The sequence below is a fragment of the Barbatula barbatula genome (assembly GCF_947034865.1).
Source record: "Barbatula barbatula genome assembly, chromosome: 13".
NCBI classification, from domain to species: domain Eukaryota; kingdom Metazoa; phylum Chordata; class Actinopteri; order Cypriniformes; family Nemacheilidae; genus Barbatula; species Barbatula barbatula.
This window is the reverse complement of record NC_136776.1, coordinates 14,988,730-15,013,988: the sequence shown is the minus strand read 5'-3', so window position 1 is coordinate 15,013,988 and position 25,259 is coordinate 14,988,730. Positions and strand designations below refer to the sequence as shown.

At 38.8% G+C, this 25,259-nt stretch overlaps 1 protein-coding gene across 5 annotated transcripts in view; it reads right to left on the bottom strand.

Moving 5' to 3' along the window:
- The window catches only part of LOC306902347 (cytokine receptor common subunit beta-like), a 46,898-nt gene extending 22,096 nt beyond the window's left edge, over nt 1-24,802 (bottom strand). For 2 of the 5 annotated variants that reach the window (XM_079470843.1, XM_079470842.1), the window contains exons 1-12: nt 24,591-24,802; nt 24,332-24,452; nt 23,546-23,715; nt 23,300-23,421; nt 22,226-22,325; nt 21,974-22,109; nt 21,750-21,901; nt 21,435-21,565; nt 21,158-21,347; nt 20,978-21,083; nt 20,833-20,899; nt 20,178-20,275 (exon numbers count right to left, since the gene is read on the bottom strand). In XM_079470843.1, coding sequence (XP_079326969.1) covers nt 20,178-20,275; nt 20,833-20,899; nt 20,978-21,083; nt 21,158-21,347; nt 21,435-21,565; nt 21,750-21,901; nt 21,974-22,109; nt 22,226-22,325; nt 23,300-23,421; nt 23,546-23,715; nt 24,332-24,452; nt 24,591-24,696 — 1,499 coding nt within the window. In that variant the 5' untranslated portion in view covers nt 24,697-24,802. Of the gene's footprint in view, nt 1-18,961; nt 19,975-20,177; nt 20,276-20,832; nt 20,900-20,977; nt 21,084-21,157; nt 21,348-21,434; nt 21,566-21,749; nt 21,902-21,973; nt 22,110-22,225; nt 22,326-23,299; nt 23,422-23,545; nt 23,716-24,331; nt 24,453-24,590 lie in introns of those variants that run through there. The other 3 variants (XM_079470839.1, XM_079470840.1, XM_079470841.1) reach the window with 3 other exon arrangements.
- Nucleotides 24,803-25,259: the final 457 nt, after the last annotated feature.

Sequence of the window (25,259 nt, the reverse complement as noted above, 5' to 3'; positions counted from 1 at the left end):
GGTAAGGTGTCTTGCTCAAGGGCCCTTCAGTCATGACCTGCTGGCACTGAGATTAGAACCGGCAACATTCTGATCACAAGACCAACGCTCTAACCATTAGGCCGCACCGTTGACCCATTGCACCAAAAGCGCTCAATATGCCGTCTATGTATGTCTAGGGCTGTTCCCTGTCTGTGTGTTCAGCTGCTTTTGAAATCCTGTAAAGCTATAAAATAACTGTTGTACATGCTGCCTTTCTTTTCTGGCTCGTAACTTATTTATGAAAGGGTAGATGCTCTAGCCATCTGCTTTCAAGAGTAATGAATTAATTATTTGTTGGAATGAGAATTATTGTTAATGTTATAATGCTATTTTAATATAAATATAAAAGTGTTCAATTTATTACTGGTTTCAGTGTTTTTTTCCCCTCATACTTTTCAAAAACTTTAACAAGTTTTCAGAAGTGAGAGAGGATAAAGATGTGAGATGGCAGCAGAGCAGACAGCTGGAATACTTTCAGGTTGTCAGCGCTAACCGAGCAACTGCCATGGAAATGGACGGAAATGCTATCAGATAGCATTTCTGAGTAGTACAGACCTCCTTGACATGCACAGGCATCTTTTATAGCGTTTGGACCATGAAACCACTTTTTCAATACAGCACAGTAATGCCCCCAAAGGAGAATATAAGTTAGCAAGCCATGTGTTAGCTTAAATCAGTTTGCATAACACACCAAGTTTCAAAACGTTGTCAACGTGTGCGTATGTGAGTGTTTTGGCACAGTGCGACTCTATCCACGTAGCGTGTGGTGGTCACATTACAGCTGTGATTTGTGAGTGCGACTGTGACAGGTCGCAGCGGCTGCGCACGGTTGTCATAGCAGCGCAGATGGACGTGTACGCAGGGCCAGATCAGGTGGTGTAATAGATACGGGAGGGCAGGCAAACAGATGCAGCGATAGATGTTACGCAGACAAAGCAAATACATGGCAAGAAGAGTGAGAAAACAGGCAGACGTGGGGGTGGCCGTGGATCTGACAGCAAAGTGAGAGGTCAAAGAGGAAAAGAAGGGAGCCAAATCTTGGTGATCATAATATATGTAGTCTTCACAAGTGCTCAGTAACCCCAAAGTGGGTGGTATGTGTGTGTGAATGACAGAGTTTGTGCCGGGGGCCCAATGTAGGGGCGGCTTCTTCAAGTGACCGCCCAAGATGGGTTCCAAGTGTAAAAAAATAGACCAAGCAATATTCTGTACGTACAAGTCAACCCTAGTGAATAGTAATAAGCTCTCTTATAATATATAGCACAGTGTACGCAGACAAATATTATTCTGTTCTAAAACGTGCTGCACATAGCTGTGGCAAACTGACTACAGTCTCATAACCCCCATGAAAACTACAGAAACCATCACTTAAATAATAAAAAAATACCATTATGAACCATTAGCTTCTTTTTCAATTAAAACCATAATAGAATGACTTTTGTTGTGTGTTTTGGTTATTATTCTAAAATAATTTATTCTGCCAGTTAACACCCCACAAATACATCACATACCAGAAGACATCCTTATATTTTTCATGAGCACAATTATGTAATATACTACATATATTATATATAATTCCCATTATGACCATTACATTTTCTTTTGGATAGGGTTCTAGTTTTTCAGCAAGTCAATCATTTCAAATGTTCACAGGTGTAGGGGTCGTTCACATTCGTGTCTTTGACGAAATGCGAATTGGGCCTAAGAGAAGCCATGGCGGCTCGCGTTTTCCCCGTGGTTTCAGGCACGAAATGTGAACGGCCCACAGGCTTTCAAGCCACACAAATAGTGCTCCACATGTGATGCACTAACAATTGATTTCCAAAGAGTTTGGTTTAGCATGCTGCTAAGCTAATGACGCAACACTCTACTGGCTGTGTGTTCACACCAAATGCGAACTGAATGATTTGCGTGAGTGAATTACATACAAAGTCAATGCAAAGACACGAATACGTGGCGATCGATACGTCTGAAGCAAATTTGGAGGTGCGATTGCCACAAATGCACGACATTCGTCTGATTGACATGGTTTGACACGTCCGAACGTGTCAGGGCACCCGCCAGTATGTTTTTCACTTAAATCACACGAATAAAACAAAGTAATCCCAGTAATAAAGAGTGACAAATGCGATGCCTTGTGTTTGGTGAGGACACAGCATAAAAATTTTAAACGCAAAATGTAAAAAATATTTAAATTATTAATTAAGTCACTGATCTTATCATGTTGCATTCTGGGGCTGCATTTTCCGTACATGTGACATTTTCAAAGGCAGCATTTCTGTATTTTTTTTCCTTTGGTGCGGCCTTCATGTTGGTCTTGTGGTGCCTCTATCAGCATGATTTCACAGGAATTCATAACTAATTTACAAGATTAGTAAAAAAAAAAATGTGCTGTGAGATTGTGTTTTGGCAGCTCACATAGTTCTGGAACAGAACTCCAGCCTTTGTAGATGTAATGTAAATCATTTTCCAGTTTTCTTCCATTTCTCTTCGTGGAGGAAGTTTATATATTTAAAGTTACAGAATATGAAACAGGTCAAGCATTTTCATTAGGTGTAGTTTGTTCAGTGACCGAAAGGTTCAAACTAAGGGCAGAATCACATCATTAAACAGCATTTCAGAACTAATGTATCTCGGATTGTGTGCGTTGTGATGTAATGTGTGGTTTTGGTGCATTAGTGCTATGTAAGAGCTCCAACTGAACCCTGGCACATCCTGTAACTCACCCTTGCTGAACTCACTCACACATGGGCTCCACCTGGCCTGATCTCCCCTGTCCCGGTCAAACTATCATCTATCCACACAACTACCCTACACCTCTGCGGACTGTACAAGCAAGTGTGTATGAATGTAATATAAAGTGCAGTTCTTACCACTGATGCATAAGCGTGTTATGAAAAAAGAGAGGTGGTCACACCTGCTTTACAATCACCTGGCTAGGGGTCATTCTACTGGTGACCAGTCCATGCAACTAAACTTTCATAAATACAAATAAAAACAGTGACTTTTTTATTATTTAACCTCTTTAATTACTTGAATAATAACTATGTGTATGATATATTTGACAATTACTATACCACAGTGCACTGTACTGTACTACTGTATACTGTGCTGTGCTGTACTGTACTATAGCATTATACTATACCATACTGTAATATGCTTCACCACACCACACTATATTCAAAGCATATATCAGTTTCAAACAATCTGCAAATCCAGCGTTATATCCACCATTTATATATTATATATAATATATATACATTCATCACCAAAATGCTGTGAATAAACAAACACACTCGCACAGCTTAACATCCACAACCCAAACAAAAAAAAACACTTTCTGAAACTTGTACAAAAGCTGAGAGAGTGTATATGGCATAGAAATACTATGTTATACGTCCATGTTTGGCACGAGTATCCAGCATGTTTAACAGTGCAAAGGAGTCACAATGCATGAAACAGTACCCCCCTTTAAACTACACAATACTACACTATACCTATAGCACAATGATCTATACTATACACATACTGAACTTCATTGCACTATTCATTTCACAGGATTGTTTGATCAAAATAACAGTATTGATCATTTTTCAGATGATCTTTGATTATTTAAACATTTTGACCAAATATTCGCTGTTTGTGGTGTTACAGTAGATAATGCATCTTTAAAAATAAGTAGAAAAGAGCTTTCGAACTTGGCAACATAAAAGCACAAGGTGAGTAAATACGTAGATTTGGAATCCGTCTAAATTTGTACAATTTCCCACAGTTAACCCTTTTTAAACACAATACAACAACACATTTTAAATAATAAAGAGAGAAATGTAGCACCATTACATCAACTGTACTTTATTCAAAAAGCATAACATTACCCCTATGTGAGGTGCTGGGACAACTCAAGATGTGTTTTGGCTACGAGTCACCGTGTACATTATTTCAATATATTTGTGTGTCAAAGGGGTGTGTAGAGGGTTGTTTTGACTGGCACTGTTCTGATAATATATGTGTGAAATAAAGCTTAATGGCTGCGTGTCATAATCACCATCGGATCGGCTGGGACAGCTTCATGCAGACCGTGCCAGATTTAACAGCCTTGTGTAAGGACACACTGTTAGAGGGACAGATGCCCAAAACCTAAATGTGGGATTTATAGCAATGACATACATATGGGACATAGATTCTGTGTGTGTGGAGTGCGGGAAGCAGTAATGGTAAAAAAATGTTAAAATGAAAACCAGCTATTGGGTTTTTCATGAGTATTTCACACTGGTGATGAAACTCTATTTTGAATAATAAACTACAGTAAAAGACAGTGAGAATATAATATATTGTGATAATTATAATAAAAAGATTAAACATCAAAAGAAACTATTACATTAAAAAGTCATTAAAATTTATATTGCTAATAAAACAATATATATAATTTTATAATATAATATTTGTATTAATATGAATATAAAATGTTAGCGATACATTTAAATGACATAGTGTTATATATACACATTGGTGTATACACATTTGTGAAAAAAGATTTTTGATATGCTGTTAACTAGAGTGTCATATAGAATTTCATTGCAACTTTGTTACAACGACAGTAAAGAAGTCTGAAGTCTCATTTTTTCAACACATATAATTGATCAATCAGTCTCTAATGCAAAACTTGAGACAAAATGTTAAACGCCAAGTCACTTTGGATGAAAGCATCAGCGAAATGGATAAATGTAAAATGAAATAATCTAACGCGCTATTTATTCACTCATTTAATACAGAGAATCTTTTACATATTTGTTGTGACCCAGTCTTGTTGTGTTTCTTGAATGAGTGAGTGAGTGAGTGAGTGTGTATGACTAATGTCTGCCCCACAGACAAAACTTCATTACATGACTCACAGTGACATCACAAAGCCTGCGGGGCTTACAGACATATGTCTGTACCCAAGTGAGGGACAATTCAGAGGTGAACGTTTCACCTCCACTCACACTTTTTTTTGTTACGTGTCCTTGACGTAAACAGGCGATTACAGGAATCTACTGTAATTCCATTGCCTTTCCCTTCATTCGACTGCACTGTGTCAATATTGTCCGTCTGTCTCCACCAGTTTGAGAATTCCTCCCTTAAAACACGATCAGCAGAGAGAAGCCCACTCATCTAGAGCAGAGAGACCTCTCAGCTGTACAATGCCTGTCAGTATGTATGTATGACCTCTGCTCAAGCATCTGCTGACGGGTTTGTGTACGTTTCACTGTTAAAGTTCACACACACACACACGCACGCACACACACGCACGCACACACGCACACACACACACACACACACACACACACACACACACACACACACACACACACACACACGCAAACACACACACACACACACAGCGCTGTCTATGCACCAGCTACCACAGTAATACAGCACTACTTATCTCAGGTCTGTATCACACGTGCTTATGTATTAAAATACGTTGAGCAATCGTGAACCTGGTTGTTTGTTAAACAAGATCTGAAGTGGCCATCACTATTCCGTTACCAATAAAGGGATAGTCATCATTTACTCACCATCATGTCATTACAAAGATGAGCTCTTGAACACACAAGAAGATATTTTGAGAAATGTCTTTTGGATTTGTGGCCATAGAATGGAAATCAATAGGGTTCAATATTGTTTGGTTATCGACATTCATCGAAATAACTTATTTTATGTTCTGCAGAAGAAAGAAAGTCATACAGATTTGGGATCTATACATTCCATATAAATTTGTCTTAGGCGTGACTCATATTTTGCGTCTTTTCCTCACGCATATTCGTATTTTAAATGTAGACGCGCAGCAGGCGCGTGCAAATAGGGGGCGACGCGGTCGCTCATGTGGTATGTCGGCTCCGCATCGAGATGGAAATAGTTCAACTTTTCGCAGTGCTAGCGTTTTCCACACGGTTTTAGACATAAATGGAATTGGGTGTAACAACTGACAAAATCTCCCTTTGGGGAACTACATATTAGCTTTATGTTAAAACTATAGAAGTCTATGATATGTCTCTTTATTTAGCTGAATAAACTTCCTCTTTCATCCTGCATTTTCATATACGGATATTTCACGGATATTTCACAATCACTGACACCCTTCATAAAAATGCTGAATGAAATGTTACACTCAGCATTTATCCTTTTTAGAGCTTGTTCATGTAAAATCCACTCACACACAATGTTATTTGGTTGGTTGCCAGGGAATTCCTTTGTTGTTGTTAGGGTGTTCTGAAGTGCATTGCTGCTAGGTTGCTATGGTATTTTGTTTAATCGCGAGGGTATTAGCTGGGGCAGCTTGATGGTACTTACTGGCCCACTCAAAAGAACTCACCCCAACATCTCTACAATCCGCCTGTATACGGTATGCATGTCAGGTTCCTCATTTAATGCAAGTAGTATTTTTTGGTTAATTTATGCTATGCAATGTTTTGTCCAACCATTGATACAGTCAAGTTTGAATGAGAGCTGAGAGTTGTTCCTACAACAAAGTTGGTTGACACTGGATCAACATTTCTGTAAACAAATATCCTCTGAATCTGTATTACCTGAATCTGATTGGTTGGAACGTTGCCCCGAATATGGCAAATATATCACATTGGTTCTAAAAACCATTTAATGATGAGAAATTTCATTTTTGTGTGAACTGTTCCTTTAAAAAATTGGATTGGATTTGAAGACATTTTTATGCTATCCCATCTGCTGATGTACAATATTCTTTCTGGTTACCCACCCTCATTTTGTGTTCTCAGTTGTTGGTTCTCAAACAAAATGTTTTGCTCGTACAATCGAAACTATCTCCATTTCCTTCTTATTTTGGAATTTGGAGAAGTTGAGAAAGACTCTTCATCCCGCGATCAATTCTTTTTCAGAAAATGAAGGAAAAGCCATCACGCAACAAACAAATGGTCTTTCTACAAAAAAGCGGAACATCTCCAAATAAATGCCAATGCTGCCTTTAAAATTCTTTCGAAATTCGCATTGTGAAAGAGTGGTGTTGGCCCTCCGCTCCGCTGCTGTTGTTTTATTTAGAGTGCGGTTGCCATAGGTGTCTGGCATTAAAATCCGCTGACGGTTCGAGATACTTTAACCCGTCTCAACACCGGAGCGGCCCGTGTTAATTGGATCCTTGACCTCTACCCTTCTCTCACACTCCTTGTATTTCTCGGTCCCCCGGTTATCTTTTGTCTTTCTCACTCCCTCACACGACTCCCTATTTAATCCTGAGCTGTCAACACCACTTCCTGTTATCGGCAACATTTTGCTCTTATTCACTCTCTTGTCATCGCTTGTTGTTACTAGCCGGTGCTTTCATTATATTTACCATGTATTTATATACTGTATATTTGACCATGTTGGGATAGTTCTAGTTCATTGTGTATATGTGAGTGTACGTGTGCCGGGCCATATTCTCCCCCGAAAGCAGCTTATGCGTGTAGTCTGCAGTGAGAATATCTCATCACAGTCCAGTGACTCAACAGAGCTGACTAATGAAGTGTCTGCTCAGCAACACATCTATTACGGCCGAGCCATAATATACAGCCATATATAAACAACCGACACCCCGAACGGGGAAACAAGTGAGCATCACACACACTTAATATAGATCCTTTCTGGCAGGTTAACAGGTTAAAGTCAAGTCAAGAGTAACGTTTTCTATACTGTACTAAACTGCTAGGGCTTTGGACTGGCATCTTTAAGGTAATGGGTTTGATTCCCAAAAAGTATAACTTAAAATACACCATAAGTCATTTTGGTTAACTCTTTCCCTGCCATTGATGACATTTTCTGTCGTTTATATTGCAATGGCTTCCCACCAATTTTTCCCTTTCAAATTGACGTACTGTAACCTCCCAGAAACATCTCATAACTGGCCGCTCCCAAGTATAATGGGCTTTTCTTGCCATTAATGCTTGGATATCACACCTACATCTCGTGTGTTTATTTCTGTAAATGACAGATAATACGATAGCTTTCCAAATAATGAACATTTTCTTAATTTTTATAATACTAACATTTAACATATATGAATGGTTTTATTGATACTACATTTTATTACTTTGCCCCAAAAAACTACTGCAAGTTGAGTTGCTAAACACTGACACGGCCTTACTCACAGTTACTGTATATAACCTCAGAATATATTTTATATTATAAATGAATGATTTTATACTGAAAACAATAAAATACAGTGTCACACATAAATGCCAACTTAAAAATGCTGTCAGGGAAAGAGTGATTTGCTTTCTGCTAAATGTACATTTTATGAAATAGAAAAAGTGAGACATTGAGTAGCTATGTAGATACACAGAATGATATAGTCTGGTCAAAAAGGTGGGGAACCAGTATTGACAATCACATCTTCTTGATTGAAGGCTGTAAATATCATTCCAGCTTTGAGGGTGACCAAAATAAAAAAGCAACTTTTTGCAACATTTACAGTCATGTGTAGATTTTTAAATCTAGGGATGAGCCCCCCTGTCCCTCCAGGGTTCACTGAGTGTTTGAAGGCAATCTTCAAATAGAGCAGCCAAGAATTTATAACTGACAGATTTTTCAAGTCAATATGGTGTATGAAGCAACTAGGCATTGAAAACAACAAAGGCAAAGGTGAATAGAAATGCTTGAAGCATCAGAGTGGTGTTACGCAAGAGCACAGGTGCTACTGTTCAACTCCCCTATCTAACACGCACACATATGTGCGCCTCTCCTGTCTCCGGCTGCATCGCATATTTACACCGACTTCAGAAAAACAGGAACATTGTGCTCATGAAAATATCTACTTCCCTTTTGTCCATCCTCTCCAGCACAAGACAAAGACATTTTTCATGAGTGAGCATGAGGGAGGTGATGTGTACGCTCAGACTTTTGGGGAACTCAAAAGTTCTGAAGGGGGTTTTCACGTTACCCGACATCACAGAAAAAAAATTACGATTGACACTGTGTGGGGGTCACGGTGGCGTAACCCATCGTAAAACCTGTTGTGCGATGTGTTTGGGAGCGCATGCTTGTGATATTTTGAGTGGTCCAGTGTTTTCCGTTTCTTGGACAGGAAATGGTACCTAGCGACAAGACAGGAAGCTAGAGCTGCGTTCCTTACATTCCAGTATTGTCTCGGCGTACGGACGCAGGCACAAACACACCAAACACAGTGTTCTTCCGCACGTGTAAACTACTGTAGGCACATGGAGCATCTGGTATAACAATAAACCCAAAAAAATGCTTACATTTTGTTAAGCTATAATGTAGCATGTGACATTAGCCATGCAAAGGTTGGTGGTTCGATGCCCAGGGAATGCATGTATGGATACAATATGATTTTAATATTCAAAGTGTCTAAAATATGAACATATATATATACATACATACATATTTGGAGATTTGCAAGATTGGTTTTAGTCAAAAAGCACGTGAACCAATAAACATACTACCCCCAAATTTGCATATTGTTAACACAATATAAGGATACCTTCCTAAATATAACAATCCCTCTTTAGATCTCTGTTTGCGGTCATCAGTATAACGTAGAGATGATGTCACCGCTCAAATCTTTTCTAGACCACACAATGAAATAACCACAAATACATAACCCACACCCCTCACTTCTGTGTACCGTGAATGGTGTAATTTTTCAAGAAAGCTTTCAGTGACGCATCTCTTCTCCAGCCTTCTATAAAATTGACCTTTTTCTTTTTGTGCTTTACTCTCATCCATGAAAACCTTTGGACATCACTATAACTGCAGTTCATATATGTCAAGTGGATTTTCCTGAGTGAGTTTTCAACTGGTTTTATTAATTGAACGGATTTTACACTGAGCCCAACACAATGTATAATATATTAAAGTAACCCAAAATGAACTTTAAATCAAACAATGAAATAATGTGATGATACTATACACTGTCCCAGTTAAATGCAAAGATAAACGTAAACGTGGGTCAAATGTTGCATTATCATTCGTTAATTTTACTGATAAATGTGTTTCAAAAGTTCACAGTACACGTAACATTCCATTTTTGCTACAAACATGAATGATACATCAAACTGTATGGTTTGTTGGGAGGACTTGCTTACCAACAATAAAATGGACAAAGAAACTATAAAAAAAAACTAGCACTTACATTTTGGTATAAAATGTATATTTTATTAAAGTTCATTTTATTAAGTATAATTACGTAAACTAATCAATATACCGGTAATTTACTTTGTTTTCTATTTCATATTAAATGTGCCTAAAACAACCGTTAACTTAATGAAAGTTAATAAAAGTATGCTTTTTTGTATAATTTAAATGTAAGAGTTAACTAGTTTTTCATTTGTACCGTTACTATACTAAATGAACTTAGAGGTATACCAATGATTTTCTAGTTAAATACAGTTGTTAATTTATGAAAGTATTCCCTAATAAAGCTAATAAATTATTTAGTAGTTTGTGTATTTATTACAAGTTCGTTTATTTATAGAGCACATTTAAAGACGGCCCCAGGCCGACCAAAGTGCTGCACATGTGCAATAATACTGAGAAATGGAAACACAAATAATATTTGAAACACAATAGAAAATAAACAAAGGCCAAAACAAACAAAGTATAAAAATCAAGGACAAACATTATAGGCTAAAAGCAAGAGAGAATAAATATGTTTTAAGATGGGACTTGAATATAGAGCGGGAGTCTAGTAGACATTTTTACGGCAAGTAAACTTGTAAGTTTTCTTAAAGACAGCTTGACATCACTTGTAGTTTGCTATTTATATATTATTTATATTATATCGTCACAAAATAAACTTAAACATGTACGTTTATTAGACAGTTTATAAACCTATGTGCAAAAAAGTATTTATTTGTGTACCCAATCAAAAGAGTAAACACAACTACAAGCCAAGTAGAATACTTCATTATGCTTTTAAGTATATCTGCATCTAAAGATTGAGTGTAGGTCAAGGTAACCTTTTGACTTAAAGCAACAGTTCACCCATATATGAAAATTCCTTCATCCAGTCTTCATTTACGTACCCTCAAGTTGCTGTGTGGAAGTCAATGGCCAAGAACTGTTTTGTTACAAGCATTCTTAAAAATATATTTATCTGTGTTCCTTAGAACAGATAAAGTTATACAGATAACAACAAGGGTGAGTAAATGAAGACACATTAAATGTTAAGTACATTTCTGAGGAGTACGTACAGTAAAAGTGAACTAGATGTATACTTGCTTATTTATAGTTCAAAAGTTCTACACTTATAGTACGTCTATAGTTAAATAAACTTAATTTTGTAGGGTAAATACCACTCAAAACCTTGCACAGCACTGCCCTGCAATTTATCCACAACGCCCTAACAACTCCAAAGAAAAGACTCTAGCAACCACACAACAACGCTAAAAGTAATTTCGCATTCATATAAGCCTTTAAGTTGTGTTTGAGGTGTGACATCACTGAAACACTATAGGGAAAGTCATTAGCCTCATGCTAATTGTGTCTTTCTGCTGCAAATGGACCCATTTACATGATGAATCACATGGCTGCACTCACAGTGAGGAGGTCTCGGAGCACCAGACGACCCTCATCAGTCGTTCTCAAGCTATATAAAGAGCCGTAGTCCATCACCATGACGGAGAGCTCCAGCATTCATGAATACTGCATGCAGACCCTAACTTTAGCACCGCTCACAGCCAAAAGCTGCAAGAAGAGTACAACCTCAAATTTAGATACAAGCTACAACACAACTTCGCTAAGAATCACTAAAGCGCTAAAGCGGTAATTGTTACTCATAGGGACGTAACACATTTACGGGGGTAAATGGTGATTTTATTGCCGTCCGAATCCAGAATGCCTGTGTTTTCTACCACCACCCCGGTCGAATTACCGAAACAGGTGTTTAATCCAAAATATGTTTTGTAAAACCGTTCTGACCACTTAAAAGCGCAGAGTGCTTCTCTTTAGGAAGTTCAGGGATTATAGTGTCTGATGCATTGAAAATACAGTCATTGTCAGCATAAAAAGCACAAAATGGCTCACAAAACGTCTTATCAGATGTGCACATGAAGCGCCTCTGCTAACTGAGAGAAACAGTTCACAGACTGCATAAAGTGCTTCCTTTTTAGATTTCTTTATTTTACAAAAGCAGAATGTCTTGTGGTTATCGTAGATCTACGGAAATAAAGGTAAACCCTTTCCAGCTTCGTATGATATCATACGTGTCTGTATAGTGAGAAGAGAGGTTTAATACGCTTCGGCTGTTAACGTGATCGCGTAGATGCACGTTCACACCGCTGCTTCACTGCACAGAGAGGGATATGATAAGAACAGAAAGAAGACAAGAAAAAACATGAAAACATTCAAAATTGCCATTTTAAAATATCGATTTTGATACAATTGTCACGTGAAAAGTACATTTTCCGGGTTTGCGGGATAACAAACTCCTACCTACACCTACACCGTGAATTTATGTTTGTACGAATGCATGAGTTTAATCACCAAGGAACCATGCAAATTTATTTTTACAGACGTCCTTATGAGAATCAATTATCGTCCGAATAGGGCCTAAAGAAATTGTTCGCTTTCAACATACATTTTCATGATAATTTACTCACCCCTGTTGTCATCTGTCATGAACGTGTGGTGAGATAAGGACAGAGGACCCAGGCGCAGACAGCGGATAAGGGGTTAACATATATATTTAATAAGTAAATAGAAAACAAAAACCCACGAGGGGGTAACAGAACAAAACATGAGAATATAATAACATGATAAGACAGGACTAAAACTAACTACACTTAAACAAGACTTAACAAGAGTTAAATAAACTCTTAACATGAACTACAAATAACTACACTGACAAGACATGAACTCACCAACCAAATCACAATGTACCAGCACAAGACAGAAGACATAAGGGCATTAAATAAGGGACCAAATCAAGAGGGGAACAGGTGTAGGGCATAAATCAATAACAAGGTAACGAGAGGATGGGAACAGAGACGAGACCGGGGAGAGTGTATGGAAGGCCATAACTGCCTCTCTCCACAATACATGAGACTCTGTCATGATCCAGCCACTAAACCAAGAGAAACATGAAATGATGCGGCAGAATCATAACATTCATCCAAGATGTTTATGTATGTTTTTATTTAGTTGAAAAAAAAATTGGGATTTTGATGAAAACATTCCAGGATTATTCTCCATATAGTGGACTTCAATGGACCAAACGGTTGAAGTTCAAAATTACAGTTTCAGTGCTGCTTCAAATGGTTTTAACGATACCAGAAGATAAATAAGGGCCATTGAAAAAGGCCATTTAGAAAAAACTCAAATGTATATGCTTAATAAACACACATGCTCGCCTTGCTCTGTTCTCCAAATCGTGCTCACGACTTCACATAATACGTAATTACGTTGAACAGGTCATGCTTGACGTTGGTAGGGCAGGGTGAAAAAATCCATCTCATCTTCTCCAAGTTCAAAATCATTTTTCCTTTTAACTCCCTTTTTTTTATTATTTTTTGGTTTTCAACTTATGAACACTGACTCTGTACTTCTGCTTAGCGTGACCTTTTCAATGCAATTACGTATTATGTGAAGTCGTGAGCGCGCTGTGCAGAACAGACCAAGGCGAGCCTTTGTATTTATAAAGCATATACGTTTTTTTTTTTTTTTAAATGACCGATCATTTCGCTAGGTAAGACCCTTATTTGCCTATTTCTTGTCTGTGTGTTGTTGTCTCTGTGTACTGGAAGCTTATGTCACAAAAACAAATTCCTTGTATGGGCAAGCATACTTGGCAATAAAGCTCTTTCTGATTCTGATTCTCATTATTCATTGTCTGGTATCGTTTAAAGCCCTTTGAAGCTGCACTGAAGCTGTAACTTTGACCTTCAACCGTTTGGAGTCCATTAAAGTCCAATACATGGAGAATAATTATATTTTCATCAAAATCCTAAATTTCTTTTTGACAAAAGAAAAAAATACATAAACATCTTGGATGACAACAGGGGTGAGTAAATTATCATGAAAATGTATGTTGAAAGAGAACAATTCCTTTAAGATTGACAACAGCATCCAATACAACAGTGAGCCGAGGAGATGACGTATGTTTGTATGCAAAAACCTGGAAGCGAGTTAGCATTTTAAAACTTCTGGTTCCATTGCTCCAAAGTTGGTAAAAGCCGTCAAAATTATGTCATCTCTGAGGTATTGGATTGAGAGTACAAAACACTTTTACAGTAGTAAATTCTGCTTGGTAACTAAAGCTTGTTTGTAGCATTTCCCTTTATACAGAAAGTGCAAATGTTCATGTTTATATTTATATATGCCAGGGAGAATATTTACCGTATATTTATCATGGTCTTAAAATAGTAAATCTTTGACAGGAACACTGAGGTAACTGCCAGCACTTGAGCTGTGATGTCAAGCGGACAGCCAAAGCAACAGAAAGACCATATCACAAAATGATGCTAAAAATGATGCCAACATGTCAACCAATCACAGATGCTGAAACAAAAGCATGCGCTGAGAAAACAAGCACAGGAATGCAAGACGTTGCACTGAGGCATGAACAAGTATATCAGAAGATTTTATTGCTGTCACTACATGCTTGAGTCTGGAGATACGCCAAACTTCAGGCCCATGACAGGTCTCAGCGAAGTTCATGAAGGAAATCCTCAAACACACACTCAAACACACAAAGGATGGCGAAACACGAGAGCTGCTTTATTACCTAGATGACACTTTTTCAGATGACATCAAATTTTACAAGAACATAGTAACCCTTAAAAAAACATGGAGAGACAAATATCAAAGGGTTTATGTATGGCGTTATGTATCTACATGATTTAAACTCCGACCTCATCTTCTGAAGGATAGATCAGGTCACAGAGGATGAGAGGCGATAACGAAAGAAGGTTGTCCTTCGAAAAAGTGTTTTACATGCATCATATAGAAGTACACAAAATAGAAGTCAAAATTACTTGGACCTCACCTATCCCGTAACCCAGGGGGAGGGTTGTGGGGCGTCAACGATGTTCATTCCACCAACTTTTTCAATTTTTTCCTGTCTGCCATTGCCCTCTGGGACTGTGGGAAGCAAAGGCCGTTCCATTTCTCAATATTGTCCTCCCATAATTTTCTCTGTCTGTATCGCTTTCTTCCACCTCTCACTGTTCCTTGGAGGATCGTTTTTGTTAAGCCGGATGATCTTGATACATGGCCATACCAAGTTAGCTTGCGTTTCTTGACAATTGTGAGTAGATCATCATGTCGTACAATAGCCTGCGTGATTTGTAGTCTTATATCTGCATTTGTGATGCAGACCAGGTATGTGATAAGAAGAATCCTCTGGTAGCACCTCATCTTTAGTGTGCTGATTTTGCTCTTAAGGTCTGCTGTAAGGGTCCAAGTTTCACAAGCATACAGAAAGATGGACATTACGAGTGTTCTCATTGGACTGATCTTGGAGCTGATGTTGATGTTCTTGTCTTTCCAGATTGGTTTTAGTCAGGTGAGCGCGGCTGTTGTTTGTGCAATTCTGCCAAGGACTTCAGGCTTTGACCCTTTGTACTATATGTGACTTTTGCCCCAAGGTACTTAAAGTTCTTGACTGTGGCAAGTGTTTGTCCCCGAACTTGGATGTTGGTGGTGATGCCATTGGTGTTGTTGGTCATCAGTTTAGTTTTGTTGGACTTTCAGCTTGTCCAGGTCAAACTTCAGGCGGGTGCACTGCGGCTTTTTGATGCTCTTGAGATGGAGGCCGAAGGACATCATAATGAGGTTGTCGTCACTTCCCACATCAGCAGAAGGAAAGGTGTGGGATTTGCTGATGTTAATGCTTGAGAGGAATCGTTTTTGGACAAGTATATAATTTATCTAATGGTGGTGTTTTCCGTTAGGACTGTACCAAGTCCATCTTCTGGAGCTGTTGTGATGACCTAGCGTGTTTGACAGAACCAGGTTATATAAGTTGGCAAACTCAAGGAGTCGCAGTCCTCTGTCATTGGTGGTCGCATTACAGTATGGCCCGCATGTATTGCTCCAGTCAGAGTGTGCATCTTCTCCTATTTGTGCACTCCAGTTTCCTTGGACGATTAAGATGTCCTTTTAAGGTATCTTGTCAGGTGTTATTTGGAGCTGCTCATAGAACTCTTCTACTTGGTCGTCGTAGTTTGTAGTTGGGGCATACACCTGCACAATTGTGATGTTGAAGGGTGATGCCTGCAGGTGGATGGTGACTATCCTACTGGAGATTGGTCATCCCATCACAGCTTTCAAGGTGTCCTTATGGACTAAGAATCCAACGCCATGTATGTATTGGTCATCTGTACCACTGAAGTACAGCTTGTGTCATTTATTGGCGGATATTTCACCACAGCCCTTCCATCGTAGCTCGCATAGTCCTCGGAGATTCCAATAGTATCTTTCCATTTCGTGCTTAAGCTCCTGAAGTTTTCCTCTGGTTCTTAATGTTCTTACATTCCATGTGCCAGTCGTGATATTATTCCTTGCTCCTAGTCACAGTCTGGTTGGAGGTTTTTCACCATTAGCACTCTTTTCACATCCGTCCTGGTGGACAGCGGAAGGTGCGGTTCTTGTTTTGCCGGGCGACGACCCATCTGGAAATGGAATTGGTGGTTGTTGCCATCATTGACGAGTCATGAGCATGGTAAGTCTGGCAGGGCCTGGTCCTCTCCAAACTGTTGACCACAGCCGTTAGCCTCATCCGTGAAGCTCGCCATGGTCCCGAGCACTTGGCCGTTGACTCTTGATGAGTTCTTCTGCCCTGGCCGGTGAGTTCTAATAAGAGAAGCCATTCGGCCAGTAATGCAGTGCTAACATTACCCCCTCACGTTGTTTAGCCGGTCAGCCAGGTGTGAGACATTGGGAGATAAGGGGGGCAAGTGTGCAGCTTTTTTACAAAGTCTGTCAATGATCCCTTTACAAAAGAAGCTATTGCGTACTGAATCTTCAAGACTATTACATGTACAAATGATCCCGGAAAAATTTCATTGTTCATTAACAATGCAGTTTATTTATTTTGGAATTGTTGCATTAGCAAAAGATAATTCTGCTAACTGCTAATTTATCATATGTAAGGCGCAACAGATACATACATCAAGAAAGGAAACGAAGACGGATGGATGTTAATTGTTGAAACAAAAGAAGGTAGAGGGCAAAACAGATGGAATGATGGTGGCAACAAAGTTCAAGGGGAAGTTCTGAGCGGTACATCTGAGACAGGTTGTGAGGAACATATGGGAGGCAATTAAAGGAGGGGAACATGAGGGTTGCCGGTTCGAGAGGTAAAAAGATAAGTAGAGAGATTAAAGAGTAAGAGGAGAACAAAATGGTGAAAGTGTAACTGTAGGTGAAACGCTTAAGATGGAGCTGATGGACGGGTGGAAAAAAGTATGAGTGGAGGTGTGGAAAAGAGGTGGGCCATAAATAATGCGGGAACGAAACTGACACAGCTGTTTCAGAGAAGCCAGATGTAACAAATGAAGGAATGAGAATAAGTGTGATACATTTGCTTCAAAATATATATATTTTAATATTAAGTGCTACTGGTGTTCTGGATGGTTGCCAGAGGGTAGCTATACAGTTGCTAAAAAGTTTCTAAGCTACTGTTTGCATACTGCTATGTGGTTGCCAGGGGTTTTCAAGAGTGCACAAGCTCCACCCCAAGACTATGATATTTGTGGTCCCCCTATACTGCTCAGGTATTTCTATGTATAACTGTGTGAAAAAACAACAACTGTAGGGCTATCAAATTATACGATTTTTATCGTAGCCAAATAATTCACAATAAGAATACTATCACAATATCAGAGCAATAAAAAATAGAAATAATAATACGTTTGTGTATCTCTTTTTTTGTTCAATGAATCGAACTAAATTGAGCATGGAGGGAGAATTTTTAACTATTTAGCTCGAGTGTAAAATGATAAAATCATATATGTATTAATAACAGATAATAAAGAAATCGCGTTTTTTGTCAATATCAGTATATTGCAACAGCCCTATATATAACCAGCGAGCAAGCATACACAATACTATAGCAACCACAAAGCAACACCCCGGCAACCACTTACAAAACTTAAGCAGCCACATACGTAGCAATGCCCTGACAACCACTTACAACACCTTAGAAACCACAAAGCAATCACCCACAAAGCAAGCACCCACAACTCATTAACAGCCACACTGAAACACCCTAGCTACCACTCACAACACCTTAGAAACCACTCACAACACTATTACAAAAACCCACAACACATTAGGGGCCACATAGAGACACCCTAGCAACCTCTCACAACCACTTTTAGCAGCCACATAGCAACACTATGTCAAATATAAATATTTTTTATAACAAAAAGATTTAGAAATGTACAGTAACTGTTGACCTATAGTTAATAAAGCATGTGCACGCACAAGTGTGTTTTTGTGTGCTTTGGCCTGCAGCCCACAGCCAGGTGCAGTTTAGATGAAGTGAAGATATCCAACAGAATAGGTGAGACGCCAACATCACACTTAGAAAGATTATTTTGATGGAAGTGAACACTTAAGCGTGATGTTTTGAAAGTGAATCTCTCCGTTCTGTCTCTGTATCTTATGGAGCATGACAGTGAATTTGTCTATCTGTACTTCCGCACCTCTACATCTTTCCTTCTTACTGGACCTTCACAAACAGCTGTTCCTTTAACAAGCACACCTTCAGTGCCTGGAGAAACACACACGTTTCTGAAGAAGATAGTGAAAGGTTGTTACTCATTCTTAAGTTAAACAGCTGTTTTCTACAGGCGCCTAGAGTCATTTAGAAAACACAAGAAAAGAAGGATTGATGACGCAAACTACGATATTTCACACAGATAAAGCACCATTTTTATAACTCAAATGTAATAATCTGTAAAAGAGCCACAAACTGAATACAAAATGTCAGGCAGTTCCCAAAAGACACTTTTATTGCTTCGAGAAGTTGTTTTATTGCTTTTGCAGAGTCAACACATCCTTTATCAGCAACCTGTTTTGCTGAATGATGTTTCTATGTAATAACAGGAAAATTAAATAGATGAGAAAAGCTTTGAAACTGTAGGAAATGTGGAAGAATTGTAAAAAGCGACTGTTGTACAGTATTGTGAGTGCTTAATATTCTTTAGGAGAACACACTACATCCAAAATCGCTTACATACATAAAGAAAACACTCATTTATTAGTGACAGCCTAGCTCAGATATAATGGTTTATTGAGGAATATTTATATAGAGATCAATGAATTTTCACGTCATTCGCCATATCAAGGAGAGACACTTTTTTCTCATTGCTGTCTAGAAGAAACATCTGAGATATCTAAATAAGCCTATTTCGTATTCTGGGTTCTAATGTGACAGTTATGCACAGCCAGTGTTTAGAAGCTGCACACTAAAACCCAAAGTGTCAAAACAAACGCAATACTACACCACTCCCTAGTGGTGAGTTTGGCAACTGCACACGAATTCAAAGATTGCTGAGAAATTGTTTTGGATTAAAATGTTTAGGATTAAAACGTAATTAGAATCTACCAGGACACAACACCGTTTAACCTTGTGTATGTAGTAAACAGTTGTATTTCTTTCCTTGGGTTGAAAACAAATCCGACTCTATACAGTTCATGTACCCGTCATTCATTTCAGTATTCCGGTGGCAAACCTGCAAAGCAGCATTTTGGTTAATGTCAGTGGAGGTCGCAGGATTCTGCATGTATCCCTCTGAACACGGTAGAACTTTGTCACTGAGCTTGAAAATGTGAGGTTGAAATGCACTGCCACAAAATGCGAGGTTCTTTCCCATAACATCCCCAAAATTTCTTGGTGTAGATACAACACATGGATCATCAATGTGCAACATAACTTGATTCTGCTCGGTTTGTCGACTGTGGATTTTGCCATCGACAGCCGTGGTGCTTTCCGAGACACTGCAAGAAAGGAGTAACCAGCGCGACCTTGTCATCTTTACAGTAATTACGATAAAAGCATCCTTCCGGTTTGTGGTCCAATGGTCTAACCACTATATATCCATCAATCCTTCATTCCTGTTCTATCTTCACAAGTGCTTAGCAAAGCATTACTCTACAAACGTTTTAAAACATTTTAGGATTATAAAATACAGTTGACTTACAATGAGGACGGCCGAGGGCAAACACCTTCGATCTGAACGATGCTGATATCTGGATCCTTTAGTTCTCTACAACTGGTCAGGAGATCTCTCTGCGGAAGCTATTGATGAAATAAATAGACAGATCTGAGATATCTAATATCTTAACAGAGGAATAGAGGTTTTAATCCTTTAGAAATTACATTTCTGACATTATTTTCTCACTCTCATGTGGGGTTATATTTTATGTGGAACATAATAATTCTTAACTCTCCTCACCTTTCTATACGACAGTAGTTACATTAGTATAAGTGAAAGTTTTTGAGGCCATGTCTATAAATCGAATATCAAATTTGAAAGATTAGTTGAGTAAAGTTAGTTTTGTTTAGTCATGGATTGACTTTTGCATGATTTATTTGGGGAATTTGATAAAAATGTCACCATTGCTAACACCTAAAAACCAATGAAAAGGTGGTGATGACAGTAGTGAGACAAGCCAGACGTCACCCTGTTGTAGATAAAGTCAAATGGACTACTTCTTTATAAATTACTAACATAACTATTATTGTCTATATAAATCCTCCTTTGTGTGTTTTCTTGGATAAAGTAACATTATACAACATGAACATTGTATAGTGTATGAAACATAGTTTGCCCCTTGAGACATCGTGCCACTTACCCGTCTCACCTTAGAGACTTTACTGTGAACGGGAGACGGAAGAGACGCGTTCCAGTCTCTCAGCCTTCTGTAGGTAGAGAGAAAGATAAAACTAACGAAAAGAGAGACATACAGACATACTATTATGTAATGACTATCACTGTACCTCGGCATGACAACCAGAATGAAGAAAACTACAACAGAAACGGCTGCTGAGACGGTCGTGATGAGGAAATACAGGACAAAGGCAACCACACGGGGCAATAGAGGCTCTGAGACAAACACACACACATGATGATGTCAAGTTTACTGTGTTTTAGATTGATATTACCGTAAAACAGTTTACCAGGTTGTGTGGTCCAGCTGACAGGGTCGGTCCACACTGAAGGATATCCAGCGTAACGCTGTCCCAGATGTCTAGGCGTGCTCAAACTGCACCGGACCCGAGCCCGGTACTCTGAGGAACCACCAAGAGAGCGTTCTGGTATAGAAACGACCGTCACTGGATAAGGGAGAGAGATGGTCTTCACGTCCTTCTAAAGCAGGATAGACATAAAGTATTTACTTACTTTATGTACACAGAGAGGGGAAAAAGTATACAAGCTGCCCACACAAGCACTCACGGGAGTTAATGTGCTCCAGTACTCAAGATGGGAAGTAAGTCGTATAGTGCGGTACTCGTGCAGAGTCCAGTTTAGGATCCAGCCCTCTCTGCTAAGCTCGACACATAGGGCCGTGGGACACGCAGGTTGGACTAGAACACAAGGATCACACATACGCACTAAACATCTAAACTGCTCTGCAAGTTTATATAAAGTAGTGTAAATCATTATGGGCCGGTTTCACAGGCTTGTCTGTGGAACCGGGCACATAATGCATAAACTGTAACTGGTTTATACACACATGATGAATTTGAGTGAATTTATAGAGGCACTAACTGTGTTTGTAAGCGTGGATGACTCTGGTCACTGGTGTTGGTGTAAGTTGCACCTTCAGTACTCCAGGTTCAAAAATGCTGAAAACACCAACCATTCTCAACAGACCCCTCGCATTCGTCACCTCCACGTTACCAACACAGCACCACTCACCCCTGAGAGAGACACTCAACATGTCAGACCTTAAAATGACTCAATAAAATCTCACAAAACAAGCACATACTTACAGCGAACTAGAATGTGTTCTGTAGGAAAGCGTATAGCTGATGTACCGCGCCACATCTGTCGTCAGCTCCCAACTACAGCTCACGTTTCTCTCACCAAGGTACACACAGCGTAGGTTAGTTGGACCAGGAAGCTCATCTAAAACAATTATACATTTCAACACTGTGGCTGAATAATAAAACAATGGTCAATGCTACTCCAAAACAGCAGGGGGCTCCACTCGCATAAAGATTCACATGAGTTCTTATACTCACAGTCAGGCATCAATGTTGGTCTGTCAAACAGCATCCCGCTTCCCTCCGTTTCGTTCTTGTTCGCTTTGTAGTGTGCTGATTGATGAATGACGTCCACTTCCTTAAGCAAAACATACACATGAGATTGCTTTACATAAACAATGTCGAGCATGGGCTCTGTTCACACAGCACACAAATATTGTGCAGATTTGGTTTCGAAAACTAAAACCAGACGGTTCAGTCAATATCTGGTGTAAAGGATGGAAGTGTGAGTAGCTGTCAGTGTAAAGATCAGATTTCAAGATGTGGTTTCGATCGAGCTTGTAAACACTGGATGTGATGTGATATTTAAGTGGTAAATACTAAACGGATTTGAGTTGGATAAACCACAGCACATAACACTGACTGTCTGAACAAAGGCCTTAGCCAGGAATATGCCTTCTAAGAATTTAGCCAATTTAAGTCGCTAATAGAAAAATATTACTGGTTTGCATCTTGAGAAAATATTTTAAAGCGGCCCTAACTCAGACAGTTTCTGTATAGTACTTACAGAATAGTATCGCACCCTTCAAATATCAGTAGAGTCTTTAGTTTGATCACATTATGAAATACATTTATTTCTAAAAAACATAAAACGCGTGTGGGGGAGGGGTGGAACTAAAGCACGTGCGCACATATTGCCAAGAAAACATCAGTTTCACTCACCGCATGCGGTTCATGCCTGGCAAAACCTGTACGAACATTGGGGGAGTATATCGAGCACAGAAACACTCGTCATACGTCAAACGAGTTTTATGACAAGTTAAACATTTTAAGCATGAGAAGACAACACGTTTAACATTGTAAAGCAGTCAAAATGCATGTCACACCGCTGCACCACCCCTTTAAGTTTTGTCAGGGCAAGTCATTTTCAGTTAATGTATTTTAGTCTGGGACTAGCCTTAGACCTTGTATGTAAAACCGAGATTTAGAATATCTGTGTTTTGGATTAAGCGGTTTTTGTTTTGTGAAGAGAAAGCTGTGGTCATGGGAAAAGAGGTTTCTCGCATCAGTTTACCGTGACCTTTGAGGTCACATGTTCCTTTTGACACTCACTGTGTGTTGATGGTCATGTTTTCTGAAGGGGTCAGGGGTCAAAAGAGTCTTCAAATAATCAGGGTTTAAATACGAGGGAGATAATATGTCATCCACCTGGTTAAAAATCCACTTTGTGTCATCTATAAATAAGTAAAGAACATGCATTACTCACGCATTCACTAAAGCAAAAGACACATTTACCATATAAATCGACAAGGTATAGTTTATTTCTGATTTTAATGTATTCAATAATGAAAATGTTACTGTATTTAGTGAGATTGTAGGTTCTGGAAACACCAGGCGAATGTGGCGTGTGGAAGAAAAACACATCATCAAAGCCAATGGCAAACAGCAATGTGTCATAACGGCAAAACACTCTCTCCTGCCCAGGAGCATTCTGGGAAGGGACAGGAATATGAACACAGGGAGCAACTCTGGAACAAAGGAAATATAAAAAAAAAACTTAGACATAAGATAAAGACGGTTTCATCGGATGCACCTCCGGTCTGTGTTTGTCAATGGCTAATAATATAACTGTTTATAATTCATTCAATATTAATTTATATTAATGTTTTATAGTATAATAATTGTATTAAATAAACAATTTGTTGAATTTTGTTGTATACTAATTTGATTAAATAAACAATTCGTTTAATGGGTCGACCAAGTAACAGTTCTTCTACCGGTAAACCAAATTTTACTGGGTGGACATACTTTTGACTTGATAGCCAATGTCATTTACTTGTTATTTCTTTTGCTTCTGTGCAGATGTGTACCAAAAGCGTGCTTGCGCAATAACGTTGGTTTATGTTTTTGCTTTGGCGGTCTATATTTTAACACTTCATCTTTATTCTATAAACAAAATGTAATGAAAATGAAGTACATAAAATATTTGTATTATTACGTTTTATTAGGTAATATTGAGCTTAATTGCAAAATGTATATATTTTTAAATACTTTAATACAGTACAATGATTTCCAACTATTGAAAATCAGAATAACCGAAAGTACAACAAAAATGATCATGTAGTAAAGCTTTTTCCATCTTACTTGTAGTTGTCTGGGTCCATGTGGAACAGAGAGAGAGCCCTGCTGGGATTTTTCCTCCAGCTACAGCGAATGTGACTACGGTAGTCATTGCGGCACTCCAAGGACTCCAGAGCAGAGGATTCTGGGAATAGAAAGATGAAGAAAATGTTCATACATTAAGACCTAGTGACAAATATTACTAATATTAGATACCAGATTCCAGATGTCACAACCAGGTCTTTTTCTTTTATTGAATGTAAAATTAAAAAACAAACCGAACCTGGTGTAAAGGTGCTGTGCGGAGGACATTGTGTAAGTCCAGATGTGCACACATCAGATGTCAGGAGTATAGTCAGAGTCAAACACAGAGAGCCCGCTGGACACATTGTGACCTCTGATCAAATCAATACAACAGCATTCAAATTTGTGTCACATATAATAGCAAGGTACGAAGTGTTAGACAAAAACAACCGAACAAGAGTCAAATAATTGAACAGGTAAGAGTAGGCCTATACAAGAGAAAAAGCTGAGCTTACCATCAAACAGGATTCAGTCAGTGTACAGAGTGATGGCTCTTCTGCACTCCTCTTTTTAAGCCGGACATCTGCTGGTCGTGTTGACATCCTCAAGTGTTATGAACATATTTCAGCTCTTGCCAACGTGACCGCAAATGTGTTTACTTTCACCACAAGTTTCAAAACTGCTTTGCTTGCAGATTTCTATGTACGATCTGATTCTGAGCATTTTTAGCACACGGCTTTGTGGTTGCTTTTGCTTTTTGAGTGTTTCCGACATTAACCCTCATTACTCTTCGTGATATTCTGGCCTCTAGAAATGGGTCAGGTCCCTCTTTAAATTATTTTTACGGCCGTTCCATTGTCCGGCAGGTGAAAAGCCGATCGCTTTGAAAGAAACACGTTACAGTAATAGCACACACCACTATCCAGCA